This window comes from Apus apus, chromosome 5, assembly GCF_020740795.1.
Source record: "Apus apus isolate bApuApu2 chromosome 5, bApuApu2.pri.cur, whole genome shotgun sequence".
NCBI classification, from domain to species: Eukaryota; Metazoa; Chordata; class Aves; order Apodiformes; family Apodidae; genus Apus; species Apus apus.
The window spans coordinates 1,521,599-1,543,392 of record NC_067286.1 but is presented as its reverse complement, the minus strand read 5'-3'; the positions used below and the strand labels follow the sequence as shown (position 1 = coordinate 1,543,392).

Below are 21,794 nucleotides of genomic sequence, written 5' to 3'. Positions count from 1 at the left end.
CCCCATCCACACGGGATCCCTGCAGTCCCAGGGGATCCGCTTCCCACGGGAACCCAGGAGCTGCCTGGGCCCCCCCGTCCCTGCTCACTGGATCCCCTGGGATCTGCCCCCTCCCATGCCTGGGGGGGGGAGCAGTGAATCGGGTGGGATCTGTCCCTGGACCGGTGGGATCTGTCCCCTCCCCTGTGTATCGGGTGGAATCTGTCCCCGGGCATGTGGGATCTGTCCCCTTTCAGGCGGATCAGGTGGGATCTGCCCCCAGACCTGTGGGATCTGCTCCTTCCCATGCCTGGAGGGAGCAGTGGATCGGGTGGGATCTACCCCTGGACCGGTGGGATCTGTCCCTTCCCATGCCCGCGGGGAGCTGTGGATCGGGTGGGATCTGTCCCCAGGCCCGTGGGATCCGTCCCCTCGGCCATCCCAACGGGATCCGTTCCGTACACCCGGGAATCCCGGGGGGCTGGATCCCCTGATCCCAGCAGAGCGGGGCAGCCTGACCAGCCAGGAGCGGGGAGCAGCCAGTCCTGGGGTGGGCTGTGTGTGTGTGTGGGGGGTCCCCTGACCCTGGCACCCACTCTGGGCCGACACGGGGGGGGCTGCGATGGGTGACCCAAGGGACAAACCCTGGGGGTGACCCTGTGTGTGTGTGTCCCCCCCCCGAGGCTGCCCCCTCACTGCCAAAGCCACACCACGCCGAGACTCCTGCCCCCCCACCACCACCCCAGGGCCACCTTCAGGGTCCCCTGAGGTGACCCAGCCCCTGTCCTGGCAGCCAGGGGTGACGGGGACCCCCAGGACGCCGTGTACCTGCCGGCGGAGCTGGCGGTGCTGGGCGTGCCGGAGCATTACCGGCTGCAGCGGGCAGACCGGGACCTGCCCGCCAACACCTCCCTGCTCTCCCGCACCGAGACCTTCCTGCTGCTGCCCCCCGGGGGTCCCGCCCGGCCCCTCCTCCAGGCCACCTACCCCCCCTTCAGCACCCGGCAGGTAAAACGCTCCCCGCGGCCCCCGAACCTCATCCTGCTCCACGGGGCAGACTGACCAACCCCCCCCCCCCCTCCCCGCTTCCCCCCCCGGGGGTTAAAAACTTGTCTTTCTGCAGGAGGTGCCCCCCGAGAGCCCCCCGGGAAGGGGGGGCTGGGCCATCCGGGCCGTGTCCCTGGAGGGCGCCGTGTCCCCCGCCGAGCCCTTCGCCCGCGTCCTCTTCCACCTGCAGGGGCCTGACTGGCTGCCCGGGCGCTGGGACCACCCTGGGGTGAGGGACCACCCTGGGGTGAGGGACCACTCTGGGGAGCGAGAGCAGCCCAGGCAAAGGGACCGCTCTAGGGAATGGGACCCCCCTGGGCAACGGGACCACCCCAAGGAGCGGGACCACCCCAAGGAGTGGGACCACCCCAAGGAGCAGGACCACCCCAGGGAGCAGGACCCCTCTGGGCAGCAGGACCACCTTAGGGATCAGGACCTACCCTGCGTCACCCTCCACGCCCACCACCGTGGCCGGGTGGCCCGTGGCACGTGTCACCTGCAGGTCAGTGTCACCCACCTCAACCTGATGAGACCATCCTCCTCAACCCCCCCCCCCCCCAAAACCCTGACCTGGGGTCCCACTCTCCTCTCCAGGCACCCCTGGGCGCCTGCGTGGTGGAGCTGGAGATCCCCCAACGCTGGTTCTCCACGGTGTCCCCCACCCCACGCCGGGCAGCCGAACCCCCCGAGCCCCCCGAACCTGTTGAGCTCCACTACGGCGTGGTGGGACCAGGAGAGTGTGGCCGTGCCGAGCGGGGCCGTGCTGGGGACGCGTCCCGGCTCCTGGGGACGCTGGAGCTGCGGGGGGCCGAGCCGGCGCGGCGCCAGGAGGTCCGGCTGGATGACAAGGTGCTGCTGCGTGTCCCCGACGCCACCTTCCTCCCGGGACAGCGCTTCACTGCCACCTTGGCCCTGCGACACAACTTCACTGCTGACCAGCTGACGCTTCGGTGAGACCCGTCCCCAACCCCAGGGAGAGCGGGTTGGGTGGGACTGGGGACGTTGTGTTGACAAGGATCCCCCACGGGCAGGATCAAGGCGAAGAAGGGGCTGCAGGTGGTGGCCGCCCGGCCCGTGTCCCCCGGGGCCTGGAGCGTCCAGCTGGAGCGTGTCCGGGGTCCCAAGCACTCCACGGCCGTGGTGACCTGCCGGAGGAGCGGGGACGACCGCGGTGACGGGAGGTAGGGGATGGTGGGGGCATCCCCCGGGGACCCCCAGGGTGGGAGGGGGCTTCAGGCTGGGGGACCAGTGCAGCCCGGTATGGCCCAGTCAGAGCAAAGGGGAGCTGCGCGTGGTGCTGCCCCCATCCCAGTATGGTCCAGTTGGAGCAGGGCAGCCTATGTGTTGCGCAGGTCCCATCCCAGTCTGGCCCAGCCAGAGCAAAAGGGGACCTGTGCTTTGCATTGCTCCCACCCCAGTATGACCCAGTTGGACCAGGGGGACCTGTGCTTTGCATTGCTCCCATCCCAGTATGACCCAGTTGGACCAGGGGGACCTGTGCTTTGCATTGCTCCCACCCCAGTATGACCCAGTTGGACCAGTGGGACCCGTGCTTTGCATTGCTCCCACCCCAGTATGACCCAGTTGGACCAGTGGGACCCGTGCTTTGCATTGCTCCCACCCCAGTATGACCCAGTTGGATCAGGGGGACCTGTGCTTTGCATTGCTCCCACCCCAGTCTGGCCCAGTCAGAGCAAAAGAGACCCGCGCCTTGCACCAGTCCCCCCCCCAGTCTGGCCAGTGGTGGGGCTGGGGGCAGTGGGGCAGCCCCCCCACCCCCCCGTGCCTTGGTGCAGGGTGATGGCTCCGGTCCCGTTCCTGCACCTGGAGGTGGGGGTGGAGAACGGGACGGGGGGGGCGGCTCCGGGGCGGCCCCTCACCTGGCAGGTGGAGTATCCCGGCCAGGATCCCGAGGCCCAGAAGGACAAACTGGTTTGGGAAATCCAAGTGTCAGAGCGGGACATCCGAGCCCTCGTCCCACTGGTGCAGGTGGGTGCCCACCTACCCCTCCTTCACCCTGACCCCCCCACCACCCAGAGCCGTGGGGCTGGGTGCTCAGCCCCACTTTTTCTTTCCCCCCTCCCCAACCCTCCACATTCCAAAGGAGCTGGAGATCCTGAACACGGCCCCGCTGACCGGGATCCCCCGCTCCGTACCGGTCAAACTGGTGACAGTGGAAGTGGGGGGCAAAGTGACCGAGCTCCCTGACCCCCCCGGCTGTGAGTCGGCTGACAAGCAGGTGCTCCAGGTGAGTGGGGACATCCTCAAAATGTCCCCTTCCCTTTGGGGTAGCTGTCTGTCCCCCCCTCATTGGTCTGTGTGTGTCCCCCCCCCCAGGTGTCGGAGGGCTGTGACGCCGTGTTCGTGGGGGGCAAGGAGAGGAGGGGGGCGCGGGGGGCACGGGTGGATTTCTGGTGGCGGCGGCTGCACGTGTCCCTGAGCTTCACCGTCTGGGCCCCGCTCCTGCCCCTGCGCGTCCAGCTCGGGGACACCACCCTGCAGCAGCTCAGGGGCTGGCGCCTACCTGGGGGGCCCGAGAGGTGAGTGGGACACTGGGGGACACACCCACCCACACCCCCCCTCCCCCTCTCAACACTGTCCCCCGATATGGTGGGGGGAGGAGGGAGGTGGCGGCCGGGGCTGAGACCTGTCACGCTCGTGACACGTGTCCCCGCGCGGCTGAGTCCTCACGGACTCCGTGACACGTATCCCTGTCCCACCGAGCCCCGTGGCACTGGTGACCCGGCTGTGTCCCCCTGCCCTGCTGGGCCCAGTGGCACTGGTGACGCGGGTGTCCCCCTCCCCAACCCCCCCCCAGCCCCCCGGCAGAGGGTCCCGGGGACGAGGCGGAGCGGCGGGCGCGGAGCTGCCGCCCCCGGTACCAACGGACGGCGCTGAGGGTCCTGGCCCACTTCGTCGCCCACCCCCCCGATGGTGGCCGTCACCTCGCCTACCTGCCCGGCCCCGAGTGGCTCCTGGATGTCACCCCCTTGGTGGCCCACCAGACCCGGGTGCAGGACCCCCGGGTGGCCTCGCTGGAGGGGGGCACCGTGGTGGTGGGGAGAGAGCCGGGGGTCACCTCTGTGGAGGTAGGATTTGGGGGGGTGGGTGGTCTTTTTTTTTTTTTGGGGGGGGGGTGTGGGGAGGGGTAGTGGGGGGAGAGGGGAGATGGAGGGTACTGGGGGGGAACTGGGAGGGTGTGGGGTGTGTCATGGGGGAGCTGGGAGGGTATAGGGGGGTCCTGGGGGGGGGTTCTTTGGGGGGGGACCTGGGGGAGGGTGGGAGCTGGAGAGAGGGACTTGAGGGAGCTAGAGGGGGTCCTGGGGGAGAGGGAGAGAGATTGGGGGGTCCTGGGGGGAAAGGGAGGGAGGTTAGGGGGTGTAGGGGGGGTCCTGGAGGGGAAATGGGGGTGCTGCAGGGGATCCAGTGGGGAAAGGGAGGGACATGGGGGGCTAGGGGGCCAGAGGGGTGGCACAGAGGCTGAGGAGGTGACCCCCTGTCCCCCCCCCCCGTGTCCCCCCCTGTCCCCAGGTGCGCTCCCCCCTCTCAGCCTCCCTCCTGGGGGAGCAGACGCTGGTGGTGTCGGAGGAGAAGGTGACAGTGACGGAGCTGCGGGGACAGGCGGTGTCGGGGCTGTCCCTGTCCCTGCGGGCACAGCCGGCTCACCCCGGCGTGGTCACTGTCACCGCCCAGGGGACAGCCACCCTGCGGGCCCCCAAGCAGGTGAGAGGGGTGGGGTGCTGGGGGGGGCAGGAGCCCCGTGTCACACCCCTCCCTGGTGTCACCCCCCCCCCAGTCCCCCTCTCTTGGTGGCATCCCGGTGTCACCCCCTTTCCTGGTCTCACCTCACTCCCCAGTGTCACCCGCACCCCAGTGTCATCCCTGCCTTGGTGACATTCCGGTGTCACCTCCACCCTAATGTCACCCCTACCTTAGTAGGGTCACCCTGTGGGCAACACCCGCTCCCTGGTGTCGCCCTGCTCTCCGGTGTCACCCCTACTCTTGTGTCACCTCTACCCCCATGTCACCCCCCCCCCCCCTTGGTGACATCCCAATGTTACAGTCACCCTGGTGTCACCCATCTCTCTGGTGTCAACCCCACCCTCATTTAACCTTCCCACCCCTGTGTCACTCCTTCCCCTGTGTTGCCCCCCCCACCCTGGTGTCACCCCTGTCCCCAGTGTCACCCCACCCTCATTTAACCTCCCCAGTGTCACCCTTACCTTGCTGACACCCCTCCCTCGCTGACATCCCGGTGTCACCCCTACCTTGGTGACACCCCTCCCTCCCTGACATCCTGGTGTCACCCCTACCTTGGTGACACCCCTTCCTCACTGACATCCCGGTGTCACCCCTACCTTGGTGACACCCCTTCCTCACTGACATCCTGGTGTCACCCCTACCTTGCTGACACCCCTCCCTCCCTGACATCCCGGTGTCACCCCTACCTTGGTGACACCCCTCCCTCGCTGACATCCTGGTGTCACCCCTACCTTGGTGACACCCCTCCCTCCCTGACATCCTGGTGTCACCCCTACCTTGGTGACATCCCTCCCTCCCTGACATCCTGGTGTCACCCCTACCTTGCTGAGACCCCTCCCTCGCTGACATCCCGGTGTCACCCCCCTTGGTGACACCACCCCTCCTGGCAGGAGGCCACGCTGTCCGTCTGGCTGTCCTTCTCCGACCACACGCTGGCCCCGCTGGAGCTGTACGGCTGGCAGGACAACACCCTGACTGTCACCTCCCTCGACCCCGCCGTGGTCACCGTCGGGGGCTCTCCCGGTGTCCCCACCGCTCGCCCCTGGGTGGTGGCCGAGGGCTGGGGGCGGGGGGCTCTGCTGCAGCTCAGCCTCCACCCCCCGGACACGTGTCGCCGGGGTCGGCACCGGGCGGCCCCGTTGGCCACCGGCACCGCTTGGCTGGAGGTGGGGACCAAGCAGGGTGTCCCCGCCTCTGGTAGCCCCCGTGGTGGCCACCCCCGGGCCAGCTCGCCCTTCCCACGGGCTGAAGGGGCCATGTCGGGGGAGACGGTGACGGCGGCCAGCGAGCCACGGCGCAGGGTCCCTGCTGGTGTGGGACCCGCCTCCACCAAGCTCCAAGGGTTGGGGTCTTCCGAGGAGGGGGAGGAGGAAGAGGAGGAGATGGAGGATGAAGGTTACGGCCGTGGCCGCGGTGGTGGGGAGGAAGAGGAGGAGGAAGATGAGATGGTGAAGGCTCCCGAGCGCGTGACCGACCTGGAGATCGGCATGTACGTCCTGCTGGGGGTCTTCTGCTTGGCCATCTTCATCTTCCTGGTCAACTGCATCTTCTTCGTCTTGAGGTACCAGCAGAAGGAGGTGCCGGATGGGGGGGCCCCTTCCTCAGCCCCCCAACCCCACAACTGGGTTTGGTTGGGGACCGACCAGCAGGAGCTCAGCCGGCAGCTGGACCGGCGACAACCCGAGCCGCCGGCGGCCCCCGATGGCGGGTGCTGCTGCTCCTCTGAAACGGGGGGTGTCCCCCCTGGGACCCCTACGCCTGGGGCTCCCCTGCCCCGTAAGGAAGGGGGTACACCCGGTGGGGGTGGCCGGAGGAAGAGGGTGGAATTTGTCACCTTCGCCCCCGCCCGGGTCCCTGAGGAGCCCCCCCAGCCTGTCCCCAATGTCCAGTCCATCCTGGTGGCCAGCGAGGACGACATCCGTTGGGTGTGCGAGGACATGGGGCTGCGGGACCCCGAGGAGATCAGGAGCTACATGGAGAGGATCCGGGGGAGTTCCTGACCCCAACCCCCTCATCCCACCACCAAGAGGGGGGGGGGACAAGCCCCCCTCCTCCCCCAGCCCTGGACAAACCAGTAAGGGACCAACCTCCTCCCCGTGTCACCCTTGGTGTGGGGGGACACACAGCAGTCCCCCCCTTCTTGTTCCCGGTGCCATTCTTGGGGACCACTGCCCATCCTTCTGGGTGGCCTCAGCTCTGCCACCCGAGGCCCCAGATCCCAGGTCCCTGCAGAGTGGGGGTCACCACCCAGGTCAGAGCATCCCCCCGCCTTGGTGGCCTTGGGGACGAAGGTGACCTTACTGCTTTGGGTCTCATTGCTCCGTTGTGTCCATAGTGGTGATGATGATGATGATGAGTCCTGTGGTCTGATCTTGGGGAGGGTCCTGTGCCCCCTCCCCCCAGCCCCCCCTCTCTTTACCGTGGGGAGGGGACAGGAGAGGGGGCCACACACCTTGTCCCCGTGTGTGTGTCCCCCCAACACCTTCCACTTCACCCCGTTTTTGTACGGTGACATTTCCCTCCCCGTGACTCTGGCACCAGGGGCTGGTCAGACCCAGGGGAGATTTTTAATTCTGACATTGTTACAAAAGGAGAAGAAGAAATAAAAAGTCTTTCCAGAAAAGTCACATCCTGCTCTGGGGGGAGGGGAGGGGGTGGCACATCCTTGCCACCTTCCTCCAGGGATGGGGGGAGGATGGAGGGGTGGCACTGGGGTGGGGGACACACGCAGCAGGGAGGTGCTGCCAGGCACGGCTGGGTTCCCCTGGGGACAGGGATGTGCCCTTGAACTTGGTTCCATGTGGGGACAAACGTGGGTGACGTTGGTTCCAGCTGGGGATGCAGGTGGGGAGCTGGTCACGGGATGGGCTCGGTGGCCGCTGCTGGCACTGGCCCAGCCAAGGTGACCTTGGTCCTGCCGTGGGGAAGGGGCTGTCACCTTCCTCCTTCTCGGCCCATCCAGGGTGACCTTGGGACAAAGGACTTCCTCCCTCCCTGTCCTGCCACGGCTGTCACCTTCCTCCTCGGCCAGTCCAACCCCTCCTGTCACCCCCCTGGCTCCCAGCACCCCCATGGCTCCTGCCCCCCCATGGCTCCCAGCCTCCCCTCTCCCTGCTCCACCACCCCGCAGAGGTCCCAGAGCACTGGGGACCTCGAGTCCCATGTCACCAGTGACACCAACCCAAGCCTGGGGGTGGCTCCTGCGAGATCCACGTCCCCCGAGGGCTGAGCGTGACCTGAGGTGGGACCCCCCCCCTAACTCCCTGCAGCTCCTGTCACCCCGAGGGCCACCATGGGCACGTGTCACTGTCCCCAGAGCAGCTCCCATCTCCGCCCGCCAGCGAGCAGGATGGGGCCACCCCAAAGTGCTCTCCTCCTCCTCCTCACGGTGCTGAGCTGGCTTCCTGCAGCCTCCACCACAACCCCAGCAGCCCGGAGCGTGCAGGTGGCAGACGGTGAGCGGGACCACGTTCCCAACCATGTCCCCAAACCCCTGAGACAGGTGACAGGAGGGCGGGACCACCCCAAAAATCCCCCTTCCCCATGGCCAAGGGGCTGCCCCACCGGCGCTGAGCGGGATGGAAGGGCTCTACCTGCTCTTGGTGACTCTCTCCACCGTGGTGCCTGGACGAGGTAGGTCAACATCTCCACCCTTGGTCCTTCTCCATGTGCTGGGACGCCGGGGTAGTGGTTCTGGAGCCGGGGTGGATCCTGCTGGGCAGGAGATGTCGGTACCGCTGGCGATTCGGTGCTGAGCGAGGATGCTGGGACAGGCATCTGGCCAAAGCTGAGCTCTTCTCCATCCCTCCGACCTCCATCCCTCCTCCTGCCTGCTGGGAGCGAGGGACGGGGGGGTCCCTGGTGACACTGGGGACCCTAAAAGGACCCTGAGGAGGCTACAACTGCCCTCGGGGCCATCCCGCCCACCAGCTCCCACCCCCAGCCTTGCGGGGACAGGCTGGTGCTCTCCTGCCTACACCAACCCTCAGCCCACCTCCTGGTGGCACCAACATCACCCCAGGATGGTTTGTGGGGACCATGCCACCCTCTCCCCCCGCCCCGGGCAGGTTTCGGGGGCAGTTTCACACCCAAAATGGCTGCCAGGAGCAGCCTCGATGCCTCCGGGCAAGCAGCAAACGATGGTTTCCTCCTGCTGCTCCTTCCCGCTCCTCCTCTGACCTGTTCCTGGCACTTCCCCACCACGTCCCCCTGTCCCTGCCCCCGTCCCTTCCCTTCTCCTTCCATATCTGCCCCACGAAGCCCGAGCCCACCAGGGAAGGGAGCGTTGCTTCCCCATGGAGCCCCATTTCTCTGACAACGGTTGGTGCCGGAGCGAAGGGCCGGGGATGTCTGGGGGACAGGCAGGGACAGGCAGGGACAGGCAGGGACAGAGCCCTCTCTATCCACAGGGATGATGAGCCAGGATCCAGCAGGATCAACAGCAGCCCCGGCACGGGATGGAAACCCACCCTTGGCCTTTCCCACCGGTGAGTCTTGTCCCCAAATCACCACTTTTAGGGCCAGATTCCGGCCCCGTGAGCGGGTCCCGTGCCAGGATTTTCACCCCCCTCTGTCCCGTCTCCCCCCACCCCCCCCCCAAACCCGAGGCACATATTCCCCCCCGGGAACGCTGGCGGAAGGAAACGGGGATCAGCTTTTTGGGGTGCAGGGAAGCTGGGCCCTCCTCAAAGCGCCGGCCATTTTGTGCCGCCTTTGGGTGCCATTTTGCTGAACGTTCCCTGGATCGGCATCGCCTTCCCGCTCCCTCCACGGCTGCCCCCAGCCCTCCCCATCTGCCCCCCACCCTCCCTAACTGCCCCCAATCCTCCTCACCTGCCCCCTTCCCATCCACCCCTTATCCTCCCCATCTGCCCCCAACCCTCCCCATCTGCCCCTCACCCTCCCTATCTGCCCCCTTCCCATTTGCCCCCTTCCCATCTGCCCCTCACCCTCCCTAACTGCCCCCAACCCTCCTCACCTGTCCCCTTCCCATCTGCCCCCAACCCTCCCCATCTGCCCCTCACCCTCCCTAACTGCCCCCAACCCTCCTCACCTGTCCCCTTCCCATCTGCCCCCAACCCTCCCCATCAGCCCCTCACCCTCCCTATCTCCCCCCAACCCTCCTCACCAGCCCCCTCCCCACCTGCCCCCCGCCCTCCTCACTTGCCCCCCACCCCATCCTCCCACCTCCTCCCTGGCACAGAGGGGTGATTCCATCCCAAGAACGTGGGGGGGGGGTCCCGGCGGGCTCAGCCCCTTCCCTCCTCTCCCCCTTCCCCCCCTCCCAGCCACCAGGAATCCCGCGGGAACCCGCAGCATCCCAGCAGGATCTCCCGCCAACGCCTCGGCACCACCAGGTGAGACGGTCGGACGCATCCTCGACCCGCGTGGCAGAGACAAGGTGCCCCTGGGGGATGGTGGCATCCCATGAAGGTGGCAACGGGGGGACACGCACACCCCCTTCCCCCCCCCCCCTCCAAGTGCCAGGACTACCCGTATCCCGTTTTTTCCCAGCGCTGAGGCTGTCTGGAGGCCGGAGCCGCTGCGAGGGCCGCGTGGAGCTGGAGCAGGCGGGGAGCTGGGGCACGGTGTGTGACGACGGGTGGGACATGGAGGAGGCCCTGGTGGTCTGCAGGCAGCTGGGCTGCGGCTGGGCCCTGCAAGCCCTGGGAGGTGCCGCCTTCGGCCGGGGGAACGGATCCATCCTGCGGGACGAGCTGGGCTGCCGAGGCCACGAGGAGCACCTTTGGGAATGCCCGGCGGCGCCGGAGCACGACTGCAGCCATAAGGAGGACGCTGGCGTGGTGTGTTCTGGTGGGTCCTGGAGGTGCTGCTTCCTGCCCTGCTGGTTCCACTCCAAGGGGGGGAGGTGGTTTACTTCTTGGCGGGATTGGGGGGTGGATCAGGCAGGGTTCAGGCAGCTCTTCCCTCTCTGCCCGCAGAGCACCAGGAATGGCGTCTCTCCGGTGGCCGGGATGGTTGCTCCGGGAGGGTGGAGGTGTTTTTCCGTGGTACCTGGAGCACGGTGTGTGACAGCACCTGGTACCAGCTGGAGGCCAGGGTGCTGTGCCGCTCCCTGGGCTGCGGGGACCTCCTCTGGCGTCCCTCCTTTGGCCACACGCTGCCCGGCAGGATGATCTACCAGTGCGAGGGCCACCAGCCCTCCCTGGCCCATTGCCACTGGATCTACAATAAATCAGCTCCTTGTTACCAGTCCCGGGCGGCCGGTGTGGTCTGCAACGGTACAGGACCCCCACCCCACTCTCCCCCCGCCCCCAGCCCCCCCCCCCAGCTGCTTGTGGCTCATGGGGGTCCCTGTGAGGTGCAACTCAGCTTTTTCTGCCTCCTTTGTCCTTGTCCCCCTCCTGCCAGGCTCCCTGGGCTTGCAGACCCCCAGCCCGATGGCCACGGTGGCACCGAACGTCACCCTCCTGAGCAGTGAGTGTCTCCTCAGCCACCACTCGGGGCTGGGAGCTTTGAGGGTGGGGGGGGAGCACCCAACTTGTCCCGCTTTTACCTGGAGAGAACCTGTCCCCAGGTGTCACGAGCCGTGTCCGTTCTCTGTCGCAGCTGCGGTGGCCTCCCCAGCCGCGGGGGGACAGTCCCCTTGGCACATGTCCCTCTTTGTGCTCTGCCTGGTGCTGGCAGCCCTGCTCCTGCTCACCGTGCTGGCCTTCACCATCGCCCTGCTGAGGGTGAGGAAGATGAGGGGTAAGGAGGCGCCGCGGCGGCCGTGGAGGGGGTGACACTGAGGACACCCCCCTCCTTCCCTGGGCTCAGCTCAGCCGCAGGAGAGAGGCTTGTCCCCTCTTGTCCCCACAGCCCTTGCCATGTCCCACCTGGGGCCATCCGGCCCGCTCCTGGTGACCCACAGCACCCAGAACCCCCACGTGCCCTCCGGGATCTCCAACGATTACAGGGAGATGCCCCCCAGCCTTCCCAATGGACCAGGTAGGTCTGGCAGGTCCCCGTCCCACCCGGGGGGCTCTGGGGACAGGAGGTGCTGGCTGGCCATGGCTGCCCTGTCCCCACCCTGTCCCCCAGCCCCACTGGTGACAGCCAAAGCCTCCGACTCCGATTCCGACTCGGAACACTACGACTTCAGCAGCAAGCCCCCCGTGGCCCTCTCCACCTTCTACAGTGAGCATCCCACCCTTTCCCGGGACCCCTGCACCCTGGGGTGCCACCTGGTCACCCCCCTGTCCCTGCCCCCCCCATCCCTGCAGACTCCCTGCGCCGGCAGCCTGGGGAGATGCAGCTCCCGCTGGTGTCGGGCCGGGATGGGATGGAGCCGTTCCCTACGGAAGGTATGATCCCGAGGGATGTCCATCCTTCTGTCCTGCTGCCACCTGCCCGTCCTGCACCACGGTGGGGCTGACGACAGCCCTGTGCCCCACAGCGCCCGGGCTGTGCCCCCCGACCCGTGGCAGGACCAGCAGATCCTCCTCATCCTCATCCTCATCCTTCTCCTCCTCCACTGAGCCCTATTGCAACGACAGAGCAGCCCCCCCGCAGGCCTGGGTCTGCCCGCAGCCCCCCAGCCATGGCACCCACCCAGCACCCAGCACCCGTGGTGACACTGGCACTGGTGGGCACCAGCAGTGGGCTGTGCGGATGGGAGCAGGGATGGGGAGAGCCCTGGGGATGGGAGCAGGGATGGAGGGACCCCAAGGATGGGAGCAGGGATGGGGAGAGCCCTGGGGATGGGAGCAGGGATGGAGGGACCCCAAGGATGGGAGCAGGGATGGGGAGAGCCCAAGGATGGGAGCAGGGATGGAGGGACCCCAAGGATGGGAGCAGGGATGGAGAGCCCTGGGGATGGGAGCAGGGATGGAGGGACCCCAAGGATGGGAGCAGGGATGGGGAGAGCCCTGGGGATGGGAGCAGGGATGGAGGGACCCCAAGGATGGGAGCTGGGATGGGGAGAGCTTCCGAGACAGGAACAGGGAAGAAGAGATGGGACAGGAATTGTGATGGAGAGACTCCAAAGATGGGAGCAGGGATGGAGAGATCCCAGGGATGGAAGCAGGGATGAGGACATCCCTGGGGACAGGAGCAGGGACGGAGAGAACCTTAGGGGTGGGAACAAGGATGGAACCACCACCAGGATGGGAGCAAGGGACAGAAAGACCCCAGATGGTGAGACCCCGGGGTTGGGAGCAGGGATGGGGACACCCCAGGGGCAGGAGTAGGGATGGAGAGATCCCAGGGTTGGGGGCAGCAGTGGGGACAGGAACAGGGATGGAGACACCCCCGGGATGGGACAGAGATGGGTGGGCGTGGGAGCGGGGTCCCCAGGGGGTGGAGCAGGGCAGGGAGGTGCCAGCAGGACCCTGTTTCCCAGCCCTGCCCCGTGTGCCCCCCCCGGCGCTCTCCCCGCTCCGGGAACCTCCAGCAGATCCCGATCCTGACACCTCCAGCACTTCCTCGGGGGACTGGTACGAGAACGTACCGGGCACGGAGCCACCTCAGCACCCGTCCCCACGCCCCGGTGAGGTCCCCGCGCTGGCAGGAGGGGGAGCAGGGTGACAAGGGGGGGGGGGGGTGCTGCCCCCCCAGCCCCCTCCTCCCGCTCCCTGCCCATCTCCCCTGGCTCTGCCCCTGCAGGCTGGCAGGCTCCGTCCCCCCCGGGGACACACACCCAGGACCCCAACTCCTCTGAGGGCAGCGACTACGATGACATCCAGGGCTCTGCTCACTGAGGAGGGACGGGGAGGGGGGACACGACCTGGCCCCGCCTGTGGCCAAGGCATTGCCATCCCACCCCCGACAATTTCTTGGAATTCTCTCTCCGTGGGAAGCAGGGACCGGTCCCGGTGCCCTCCCCCCCCGCCCGGGGGGTGGGTGGGTTGGGGGGATGCTCGGCACAGCTGCCTGCTGCCATTAAAAGGTTTTTCCCAATGGAAAAAAGCTTTTTCTCCTTGTTCCTTGGCCGGTCACCGGCTGGGTCACCAAGGGCTCCCACGGGACAGCCAGGGAGGAGGGACCCAAAGCTGTCCCTGCCCGCTGGGCACAGCCTGGGCCACCTGCTCCCAGTGACCCGCCCGAGATGGGCAGGGCCAGAAGACCCCCAACCCCAGCTTCCCCACCATCGTCATCCTCACCTTGGGGACACGTTGGCCACCATCCCCCTAAATCCTGGTCGAGGGGCTCGTGGGGTGCTGGCACTGGGGTCCCAGCTGTCCCCACCTGCTGATGCTGCACGGCAGTGCTGGGGGGTGCCAGCCTGGGACTATGTCCCAGGTAGGAAAGGATCCCTAAAGGGATTGATAACTCCCCCCCTCCATCCCCGGCACCCCAAAATCCTCCCCAGCCCTCACAGGATACCCCAGCAAAGCAGCATCACCCTGGGGTGACAGTGACACTGCTGGGCTTGGGGGTGGCACCCAGCTGAGCCACGCACAGCACCCCCGGGGGCTGGAACCCCCCCCCTGTCCCCCCATCCCTGGGGGAGGAGGTGGGGGCAGGGGAGGGGGGGGTCTTCCCTGCACCCCCCATGACCAAACCAAACCCCCTCTCCCACCCCAGCTCCTGCCAGAGCGTTCCCACCTCCCCGGCGGGGCGCGGTGAAGCTTGGGCAGAGGTTGGGGTTCGGTCCCACCCCCGTGGAAAATTTACACCCCCCCCCCCCCCTCCCGACTTTACCCTCCCCACCACCACATCCTCCAGCTGTTTACCGAGGCAGGAGGCAGCCAACAAAGGAGCCGTGCACCGCAACAAGGGAGGAAGCCCCAAAATAGCACCAAAAACCCAGACAAAGGGGAGAGGAGCCAGGCGAGGGCATGGGGGGGGGGGAGGGGGTAGGTGGGCACGGGGGTGACTTCAGGGGGTGCCCCCCTCCCCCCCCCCCCCCAGCCCTGCTCGCTGTGGAAGGGGGAGGAGGTGGTGGCATCTTGGCAAGGGTGTTGGGATGGCTTGGAGCTTGGCGTGACCACCTGGCATCTCTGCCCGACCTCCTTCAGCCCTGCCAGCCCGTGGGCTCTTAACCCCCACCCTCCCACCTCCTCCTGAGCCGTGGCAGAGATCCCAGCGCTGAGGCAGGGAACTGCCAGGAGAACCCGAATTCCCACTCCAGGGTTGGGGATCAAAGCATCCCATAGCTCCTGGCGGTGGTGGGAGGGGACAGGAGCATTCCTGATCCTCCCCCCCCCCACCCACCCACCCCGAGCTGCCTGGGAAGCTCAGTGTTCCCAGCACTGCTCCCCAGGCTCCCTCCTTTCAGCAGGAATGCCAGCGGGTCAATGGAAACCAGCTGCCATCATTAGCATGCATGACCTGGATTTGCAGGAATTAATTAGGGCACAATCAATTAATGCCTCTCCTTTGGCCGGGCCATCACCACCAGTGCCCCACGTGCCCTTGCAGGGATACACGGCGTCCCCAGGGCACCAGCAACTGGGAGAAGATGATGGGGTGAAATCTCCCCAGTTTCCATCCCGGAACGTTCTGGGTGCTGCTGTGGCCTGTGTGGCACGTGGTGGCACGGCTGGTGGTGGCACAGGGTGGCCGTGGTGACACGGCATCGTGGCTCATGGTGGCACAACGTCCACCAGCTCCTTCGTAGGAGCCTGTGGTCACCAGCTGTTGGGTTTAGTGGCCATCACTGGGTTCCCCTCCCCTCTAGAAACAGCTCGCAGACACCATGGAGCTGCTGCTGGTGCTGGGATTCTCCCCCCCCACCCCCCCCATGAACACCACCAGCTCCAACCACCCAGAGCCCCCCACCCAGAGCTCCCCTGGCTCATGCCCCCCCCAACCCAGCTCTCCTTTGGGTGCCATCTCCAGGCTCTCACTGCCTTCAACCCACCACTGGGGACCGGAAGATTTGCAGGGTCCCCTTAACCCCCCAGCACTGGGTACATTCACCATCCCTCCAGGCTGGCACCTTCTTTGGAGATGGAAGGACCACCGAATGGGGTCGGGGGGTGGGGAAAGCCCCCCCACCCCCTACCCCCCCCCAAGGTTTCTCTCCCCTTCTCTCTCACGCTCAGCAGGACCTGGGGAGGCAGCTGCCAGGTTGAGACTTCAAACGAGCGGAGATGTGACGCAGAAAAACCACAGAGGGAGGAAAAACAGCTTGTTCCTGCCCCCCCACCCCCCCACACACCCGGGCCGGGGAGCAGAGGCAGATTTGCCCCCCCCCCCCCTCACACCCCAACAATTCTCCCCCCCCTTTCCAGCATCCTCCCAGGGCGGAGGAGGTGTCTGACCGTGCTGATGGCAGCTTGGCAGCCCACTCTGCTCCTGCTGCCCTTGCTGGGGACCTGGGGTGAGTACTGGAGGGTGTGTAGGGGGGGGTGGTCAGGGTGGGGGTGCTGGGGGAGCACCCACCGTGCTAGGGGGTTGCCCAGGGGGACTTGTCACAGCGTGGGACCCCAAAAGTTCATGGTGAAACCCCCCCTGTGGGCACGTTTTGGGGGGCTGGGGTTTGGCCACACCCTTGTCTCAGCTCTCCCCGGGGCAACCCCTGAGCACGGGGTGGGGGGGGGGGTCTCAGGCTGCCAAGACCACGCACATCCGGTCCCCCCCAGCTGCAAGGGGTCCCCTGGGATGCTCATCCCACCCTATGGGTGCTGGGGTAAGGGTGGAGGGGCACCCAGTCGTCCCCCCATCCTCACCCAGCTCCCGCTGTCCCATCTGTCCCTTGATCCACACGGCCCCTCGCCACGGTGGCTGTGGCACCATCTACTGCTGCTCGGCCCCACCTTCCCACCAGGAGTGATATTAGCTCATTAGCACTAATTGGATGAGGAAAACACCAGGATAACCCAGCCTCCTCGGGGGGCATGTGGCCAGCCCGGGGCTCTGTCCCCACCCCTGAGCTTTGGGGACAGTGTTGTCCCCCTCGGCGCAGAGCGCGGCACGGCCGGGGATCTCCCAGCCGCCACCCCGACTCCTTTCCACCAGCACCATCTTTCCCTATCAGACCTCCCCAAAATCACCTCGTCCCCCCCAAAAAAAAACCCCACCCAGCCACAGCCCATGCCCCAGCACCCACTGCCCTCGGGCTGGGGGATCCCGAGGTGAGGACCCCAACTGACCTGCTGTCCCCACCTCTCTCTCTGCAGCCATCCCGGGTCACGGAGGAGCCACCCAGGACCCTGGAGGTGAGCAGGTCTTGGTGACCCTTCGTTAGCAGCTCCTTGGCCGTGGAGCCACCAACCAGGAAGGACTTTTCCAGCCTTCTCCTTCCCGTTTTCCAGGGAAGCCCCTCACCCCCGGTGCTTTCCCTGCAGAGCCCAGTCTGCAGCTGGTCGGCGGCGGCTGCCGCTGCGCCGGGATGCTGGAGGTGAAATGGGAAGGCAGCTGGAGAGGAGTGTGTCGGGATGGCAGGAGCAAGGCAGGAGTGGGGGACGTCTGCCAGAGGCTGGGCTGTGGCCCCCAGGTCCCCAAGCCCCTCCAGGTCACCTTCACCAGTGGGAAGGAGCCACAATCGTGGCTGCTGCGGTGCCAGCAGCTGCTGGCCGCCCCGCTAACGTGCCGTCGGGCGCCGGAAAATTGCACAGATCCCATCACCCTCGCTTGCAGTGGTGAGCCCAGACCCCCACCCTGGCCACCCCCATCCCTAGGGACCAGACACTGCAACCTGGCCCTTCTTTTGTCATTCAGAACCAGTGAAAACCACCCCCAAACCCCCACCGGTGCCTCCGACCACCACCCCGGAGCCTACCGGTAAGATCCTCGGCCCTGCCCGGCAACAAAGCTTCAGCCATGGTGGGATCAGGGACTTTCTGCTCCACAACCTGGTAGAATTAGATTAATTTGGTAGAGTTAGGTTAACTGGTAGAGTTGAGATTAACAGGCTATTAGTTTAATGGTTGGTAGAGTTAAGATAACGGTCGGTAGAGTTGGGATGATGGTTGGTAGAGTTAGGATAATGGTTGGTAGAGTTGGGATAATGGCTGGTTGAATTGGGATGATGGTTGGTAGAGCTGGGATGATGGTTGGTAGAGCTGGGATGATGGTTGGTAGAGCTGGGATGATGGTTGGTAGAGCTGGGATAATGGTTGGTAGAGCTGGGATAATGGTTGGTAGAGCTGGGATGATGGTTGGTAGAGCTGGGATAATGGTTGGTAGAGCTGGATTAATGGTTGGCAGAGTAGGGATAATGGCTGGTAGAGTTGGGTTACGCTTGGACTCGATGGTCTTCAAGGTCTTTTCCAACCAGAACGCTTCTGCAACGGAGAGAAATGTTGTGCCAGTTTGTAACAAGATGGTTTTTTTCCCCCCGTTCCTCACCAGGCCCCGCCAGGCTGCGGCTGGTGGACGGTGACTTCAGCTGCTCGGGCTTGGTGGAGCTGCACCGGGACGGGCTGTGGGGGGCTGTGGCGGGCAGTGTTTCCTTGGAGCTGGCCACCCGTGTCTGCCAGGCCCTGGGCTGTGGCTCCGCCATCAGTAGCCAGGGCAAGCAGGAGCAGGGAAGCCACCTGCCGGTGCGGTGGGAGCTGGTGGAGCCGTGTGAGGAACCCTCCATCTTTGACTGCTTCAACCGCAGCCGCGCGCGGGGCGGGAAGGTGCCGGCCTTCGTCGTCTGCTCGGGTGAGAGACACCGGGGTCCCGAGCAGCCCAGCGCCCGGCTCCCACCCAGCCCTGGCTGTTCTGCACTCCCGGACCCCCGTCCTGGCCCCAACCGCTTCGTGCTCCCACTCCTGGATCCCCATTCCAGCCCTGGCACAGCCCTGTTCCGAGACCCCCACTCCAGTCCCACCACAGCCCTGTTCCCAGACCCCCATTCCAGTCCCACCACAGCCCTGTTCCCAGACCCCCATCCTGGCCCTGGCTGCCCCCCATTCCCACTCCCACACCCCCATCCTGGCCCTGCTTGCCCCCCATTCCCATTCCCACACCCCCATTCCAGCCCCACCACAGCCCTGTTCCCAGACCCCCATTCCAGTCCCACCACAGCCCTGTTCCCAGATCCCCATCCTGGCCTTGGCTGCCCCCCATTCCCACTCCCACACCCCTATCCTGGCCCTAGCTACCCCCAATCCCACTCCCAGACCCCCATTCCAGCCCTGGCACAGCCCTGTTCCCAGACCCCCATTCCAGTCCCACCACAGCCTTGTTCCCAGATCCCCATCCTGGCCTTGGCTGCCCCCCATTCCCACTCCCACACCCCCATCCTGGCCCTGCTTGCACCCCATTCCCATTCCCACACCCCCATTCCAGCCCTGGCACAGCCCTGTTCCCAGACCCCCATTCCAGTCCCGCCACAGCCCTGTTCCCAGACCCCTATCCTGGCCCTGGCTGCCCCCCATTCCCATTCCCAGACCCCCATTCCAGCCCCAGCTGCCTGCCATGCCCCTCTCCCCCCGGAGCGCCGTGGCACTGTCCCCACGGGCACGCAGAGCTGGGCTGCCATCTGCCCGGGTTCAGGCACCCGCTGGCAGGATTTGGGGCTTGCAGAGCAGCTGGCAGAGCCGCCTTTCCCGCCGCATTTCCCACGGGAACAGCTCCAAGCTCCTCCAGGCAGGGCCCTGCCACGTCCCACGCTCATCCTGACATCCCCGTGGCACAAGGAGAAGCCGAAACGCCTTGAGGTGGCAGGGGAAGGAGCCAGGCCCGGCAGCCGCTGGGACGTCTCCCGGTGATCCCTGCCTGCTGGGATGTCTCCCGGTGATCCCTCCCTGCCTCTTCCCCCCCAGAATCCCAGCCCCGGGCCACGCGGAGGCTGGCGTGGGGTCCCACGCCTTGCGAAGGGGACATCGAGGTGTTCCACGAGGGGCGGTGGCAGGTGCTGTGCGACCAGCGGGCGCAGCGAGCCGAGCGGGGCCGGCAGCTCTGCCGGGAGCTGCGCTGCGGGAACCTCTCCTCCAGCTCCGAAATCCAGGATCCTCCCGCCGCGGGTGTCACCTGCGGAAACCCCATCCTGCACCTCTGCTCCACCGCCCTCAAGGAGTCCCAGACCTGCTCCCGGACCAGAGTCGTGTGTAAGTCGCCACGTCAGGCTCAGTCCCGGGAGGCAGCCCCCGCGCATCCCTGGACCATGCTGGGAGCTGGGATTTTCCGTGTGTGAACACCTCAGGGTGGGACCTCAGGGCAGGGGATGGGGAACACCTTGCTGGGGCTTCCTGGAAAAGGTGGTGGGGTCCTCAAACCCCCCGCCCCAGCACCCTCCTGGGGCGCGAGGGGCTCGTTTGGTGACACTCCTGTCCCCAGGCCAGGACTCAAAGCCACAGCCCCCCGGCGTGGCAGCTGGCACCATCGTGAGCATCTTCCTGGCCTTGCTGCTCCTGGGTGTTCTCCTGCTCATCTGCGGCCCTCCAGCCTACAGGAGGCTGCTGAAGAGAAGTAGGTGACCATCTCTGCAGCTTCTCCTCCTCCATCTTCCTCCTCCCCGCTCTGCCATCACCAGCTGGGGGGCTGGCAGCTCCCTGCCTCCATCCCTGCTGCCTCCCCCTCCAGCTCCTCCGGGGGTGGGATTTTTGGGAGCTGCAGGTGCTGCTCAGCCCCACAGATCAGATCCCTCCACCCCCTCCTTGTCTTATTGTCCCCCAGCTTGTCCCACAAGTGTGGGCACAGACCAGGGGGGAGGGATCAGACACCGAGTGGAGACAAAAGCGCAGGAGGAGGGTCTGGCAGGGGGATTATGGGGCCTGGGAGGGATGATTTGGGATGGCATATGGGGCTGGTGAGCTGTGGGGGGGGAGACATGAAGCTGGTCCCAGGAGAGATCTCTCCCCCCCCCACCACCACCCACCTCTGCCTTCCAGTCTCCAAAAAAAAGCAGCGCCAGTGGATCGGCCCCACGGGACTCAACCAGACGGGTGAGGAGCAGCACGGGGCTGGGGTCAGGTTTGGGGCTGGCTTGAGGGTCTTGGAGGGGGGTGGGTGGCTTTGGGGCCCTCCCTGGAGCTCAGGAGGAGCTGGTGGGATGGAGGTGTGAGCGGGTTGGCCCCCCAAAACTCCGGGGCTCTCGTTTCCTGCTTTGACTCATCGGAGTGAGATTAACTCAGCCCAAACCCCGGCTCAGGATGCGATTTTACTCAATCCCTTCCCCCCCCCCCCCCTGCCACGACGAGGTGGGGGGGGGAAGGTTGTGGGTGGGGGCACCTCAAACCTGCTCAAACCTCAACCCCTCCCTCCCCAAATCCTGCTCTCCTCTCCAAATCCTGCCTCTTCTCCCAGTCTCCTTCCACCGCAACAGCACGGTCACCGCCAGGCCGCGGGCGCAGCGGGGGGACAACGACTACACTCAGCCCCCCCAGCAGAGCTCCCGTTCCTCAGCTTACCCAGGTAAGAGCAGGAGGACACCAGGGTACAGCTCCTCCAAAGCTCCTTTTCCCACAAAACCACATCACAGCAAGACTTTCGCCACCATTAACCAGCCACATCCATTTCCTCCCCTCCCCAGCCCTGGAAGGCGCCGGCAGAGCTTCCAACCACCCGGATAACTCCTCTGACAGTGACTACGACCTGCACTCTGCCCACAGAGTGTGAACCACCCCCCCAATTCCCACCCCACCTGGGACCCCCTCGGATTGTCCCCAGGTCCTCAACTGAGCCATCATCCCCCTCCATGACCGAGGGTGGTCACGCAGGTGGCAGCACCATTGAGCAACTGCTGAATTCCTGGCTTTTCCTGCAGTTTTTGGCAAGTTTCCCCACCTTCGGGATGCAGCACAGAAAATGTGGGATTTTTGAGTCATTCTGAGACATCCCTGCCCTCGGCAGGAGGTTGGACAAGACCTTGGAAGGTTCTTTCCAACCCAAACCCTTCCATGAGTCTACACGAGGAACCAAAGGAATATCCGCGCCATTCGCCTCCGAAAACAAACCTGCCCCAAGCCCCAGGGGAGATGTTCCAGGGCAAATTCCACAATTCCGTGCCAGACCTGGAACCAAACTCCCCTGTACTCACCTTCAGCTGCACCCAAACATGTTTCTGAGAAAGCTGCTCCTTGGCTTTTGGTGGAAAAATGTGGTCATTTTTTTGTTTGTTTTTTAAGCTATTTATGAGTCGAAGAGACAAGCTGGGTCACAGGATCTTCATCCCACCAAGCAGC

At 65.8% G+C, this 21,794-nt stretch overlaps 3 protein-coding genes across 3 annotated transcripts; all 3 read left to right on the top strand.

Annotated features, from left to right (window-relative positions):
* The first annotated feature begins 213 nt into the window (after positions 1–213).
* On the top strand, positions 214–7,765 carry TMEM132A (transmembrane protein 132A). The gene is made up of 11 exons (XM_051620954.1): positions 214–331; positions 773–987; positions 1,103–1,528; positions 1,621–1,976; positions 2,058–2,207; positions 2,823–3,015; positions 3,131–3,274; positions 3,364–3,566; positions 3,845–4,115; positions 4,558–4,749; positions 5,679–7,765. Exons 1-11 carry the CDS (start codon positions 214–216, stop codon positions 6,786–6,788), a joined length of 3,378 nt encoding a protein of 1,125 aa, XP_051476914.1. The 3' UTR covers positions 6,789–7,765.
* Positions 7,766–8,366: 601 nt separating this feature from the next.
* CD6 (CD6 molecule) lies at positions 8,367–13,490 on the top strand. The gene is made up of 12 exons (XM_051620953.1): positions 8,367–8,421; positions 10,077–10,145; positions 10,270–10,602; positions 10,731–11,030; positions 11,161–11,226; positions 11,359–11,499; positions 11,611–11,739; positions 11,833–11,928; positions 12,015–12,095; positions 12,188–12,408; positions 13,099–13,279; positions 13,396–13,490. The coding sequence occupies exons 1-12, from the start codon at positions 8,367–8,369 to the stop codon at positions 13,488–13,490; spliced, it is 1,767 nt and encodes a 588-aa protein (XP_051476913.1).
* Positions 13,491–16,005: 2,515 nt separating this feature from the next.
* On the top strand, positions 16,006–21,228 carry CD5 (CD5 molecule). Its single transcript, XM_051620951.1, has 10 exons — positions 16,006–16,057; positions 16,857–16,895; positions 17,025–17,318; positions 17,398–17,460; positions 18,031–18,327; positions 19,434–19,718; positions 19,948–20,079; positions 20,502–20,555; positions 20,917–21,024; positions 21,143–21,228. Exons 1-10 carry the CDS (start codon positions 16,006–16,008, stop codon positions 21,226–21,228), a joined length of 1,410 nt encoding a protein of 469 aa, XP_051476911.1.
* Positions 21,229–21,794: the final 566 nt, after the last annotated feature.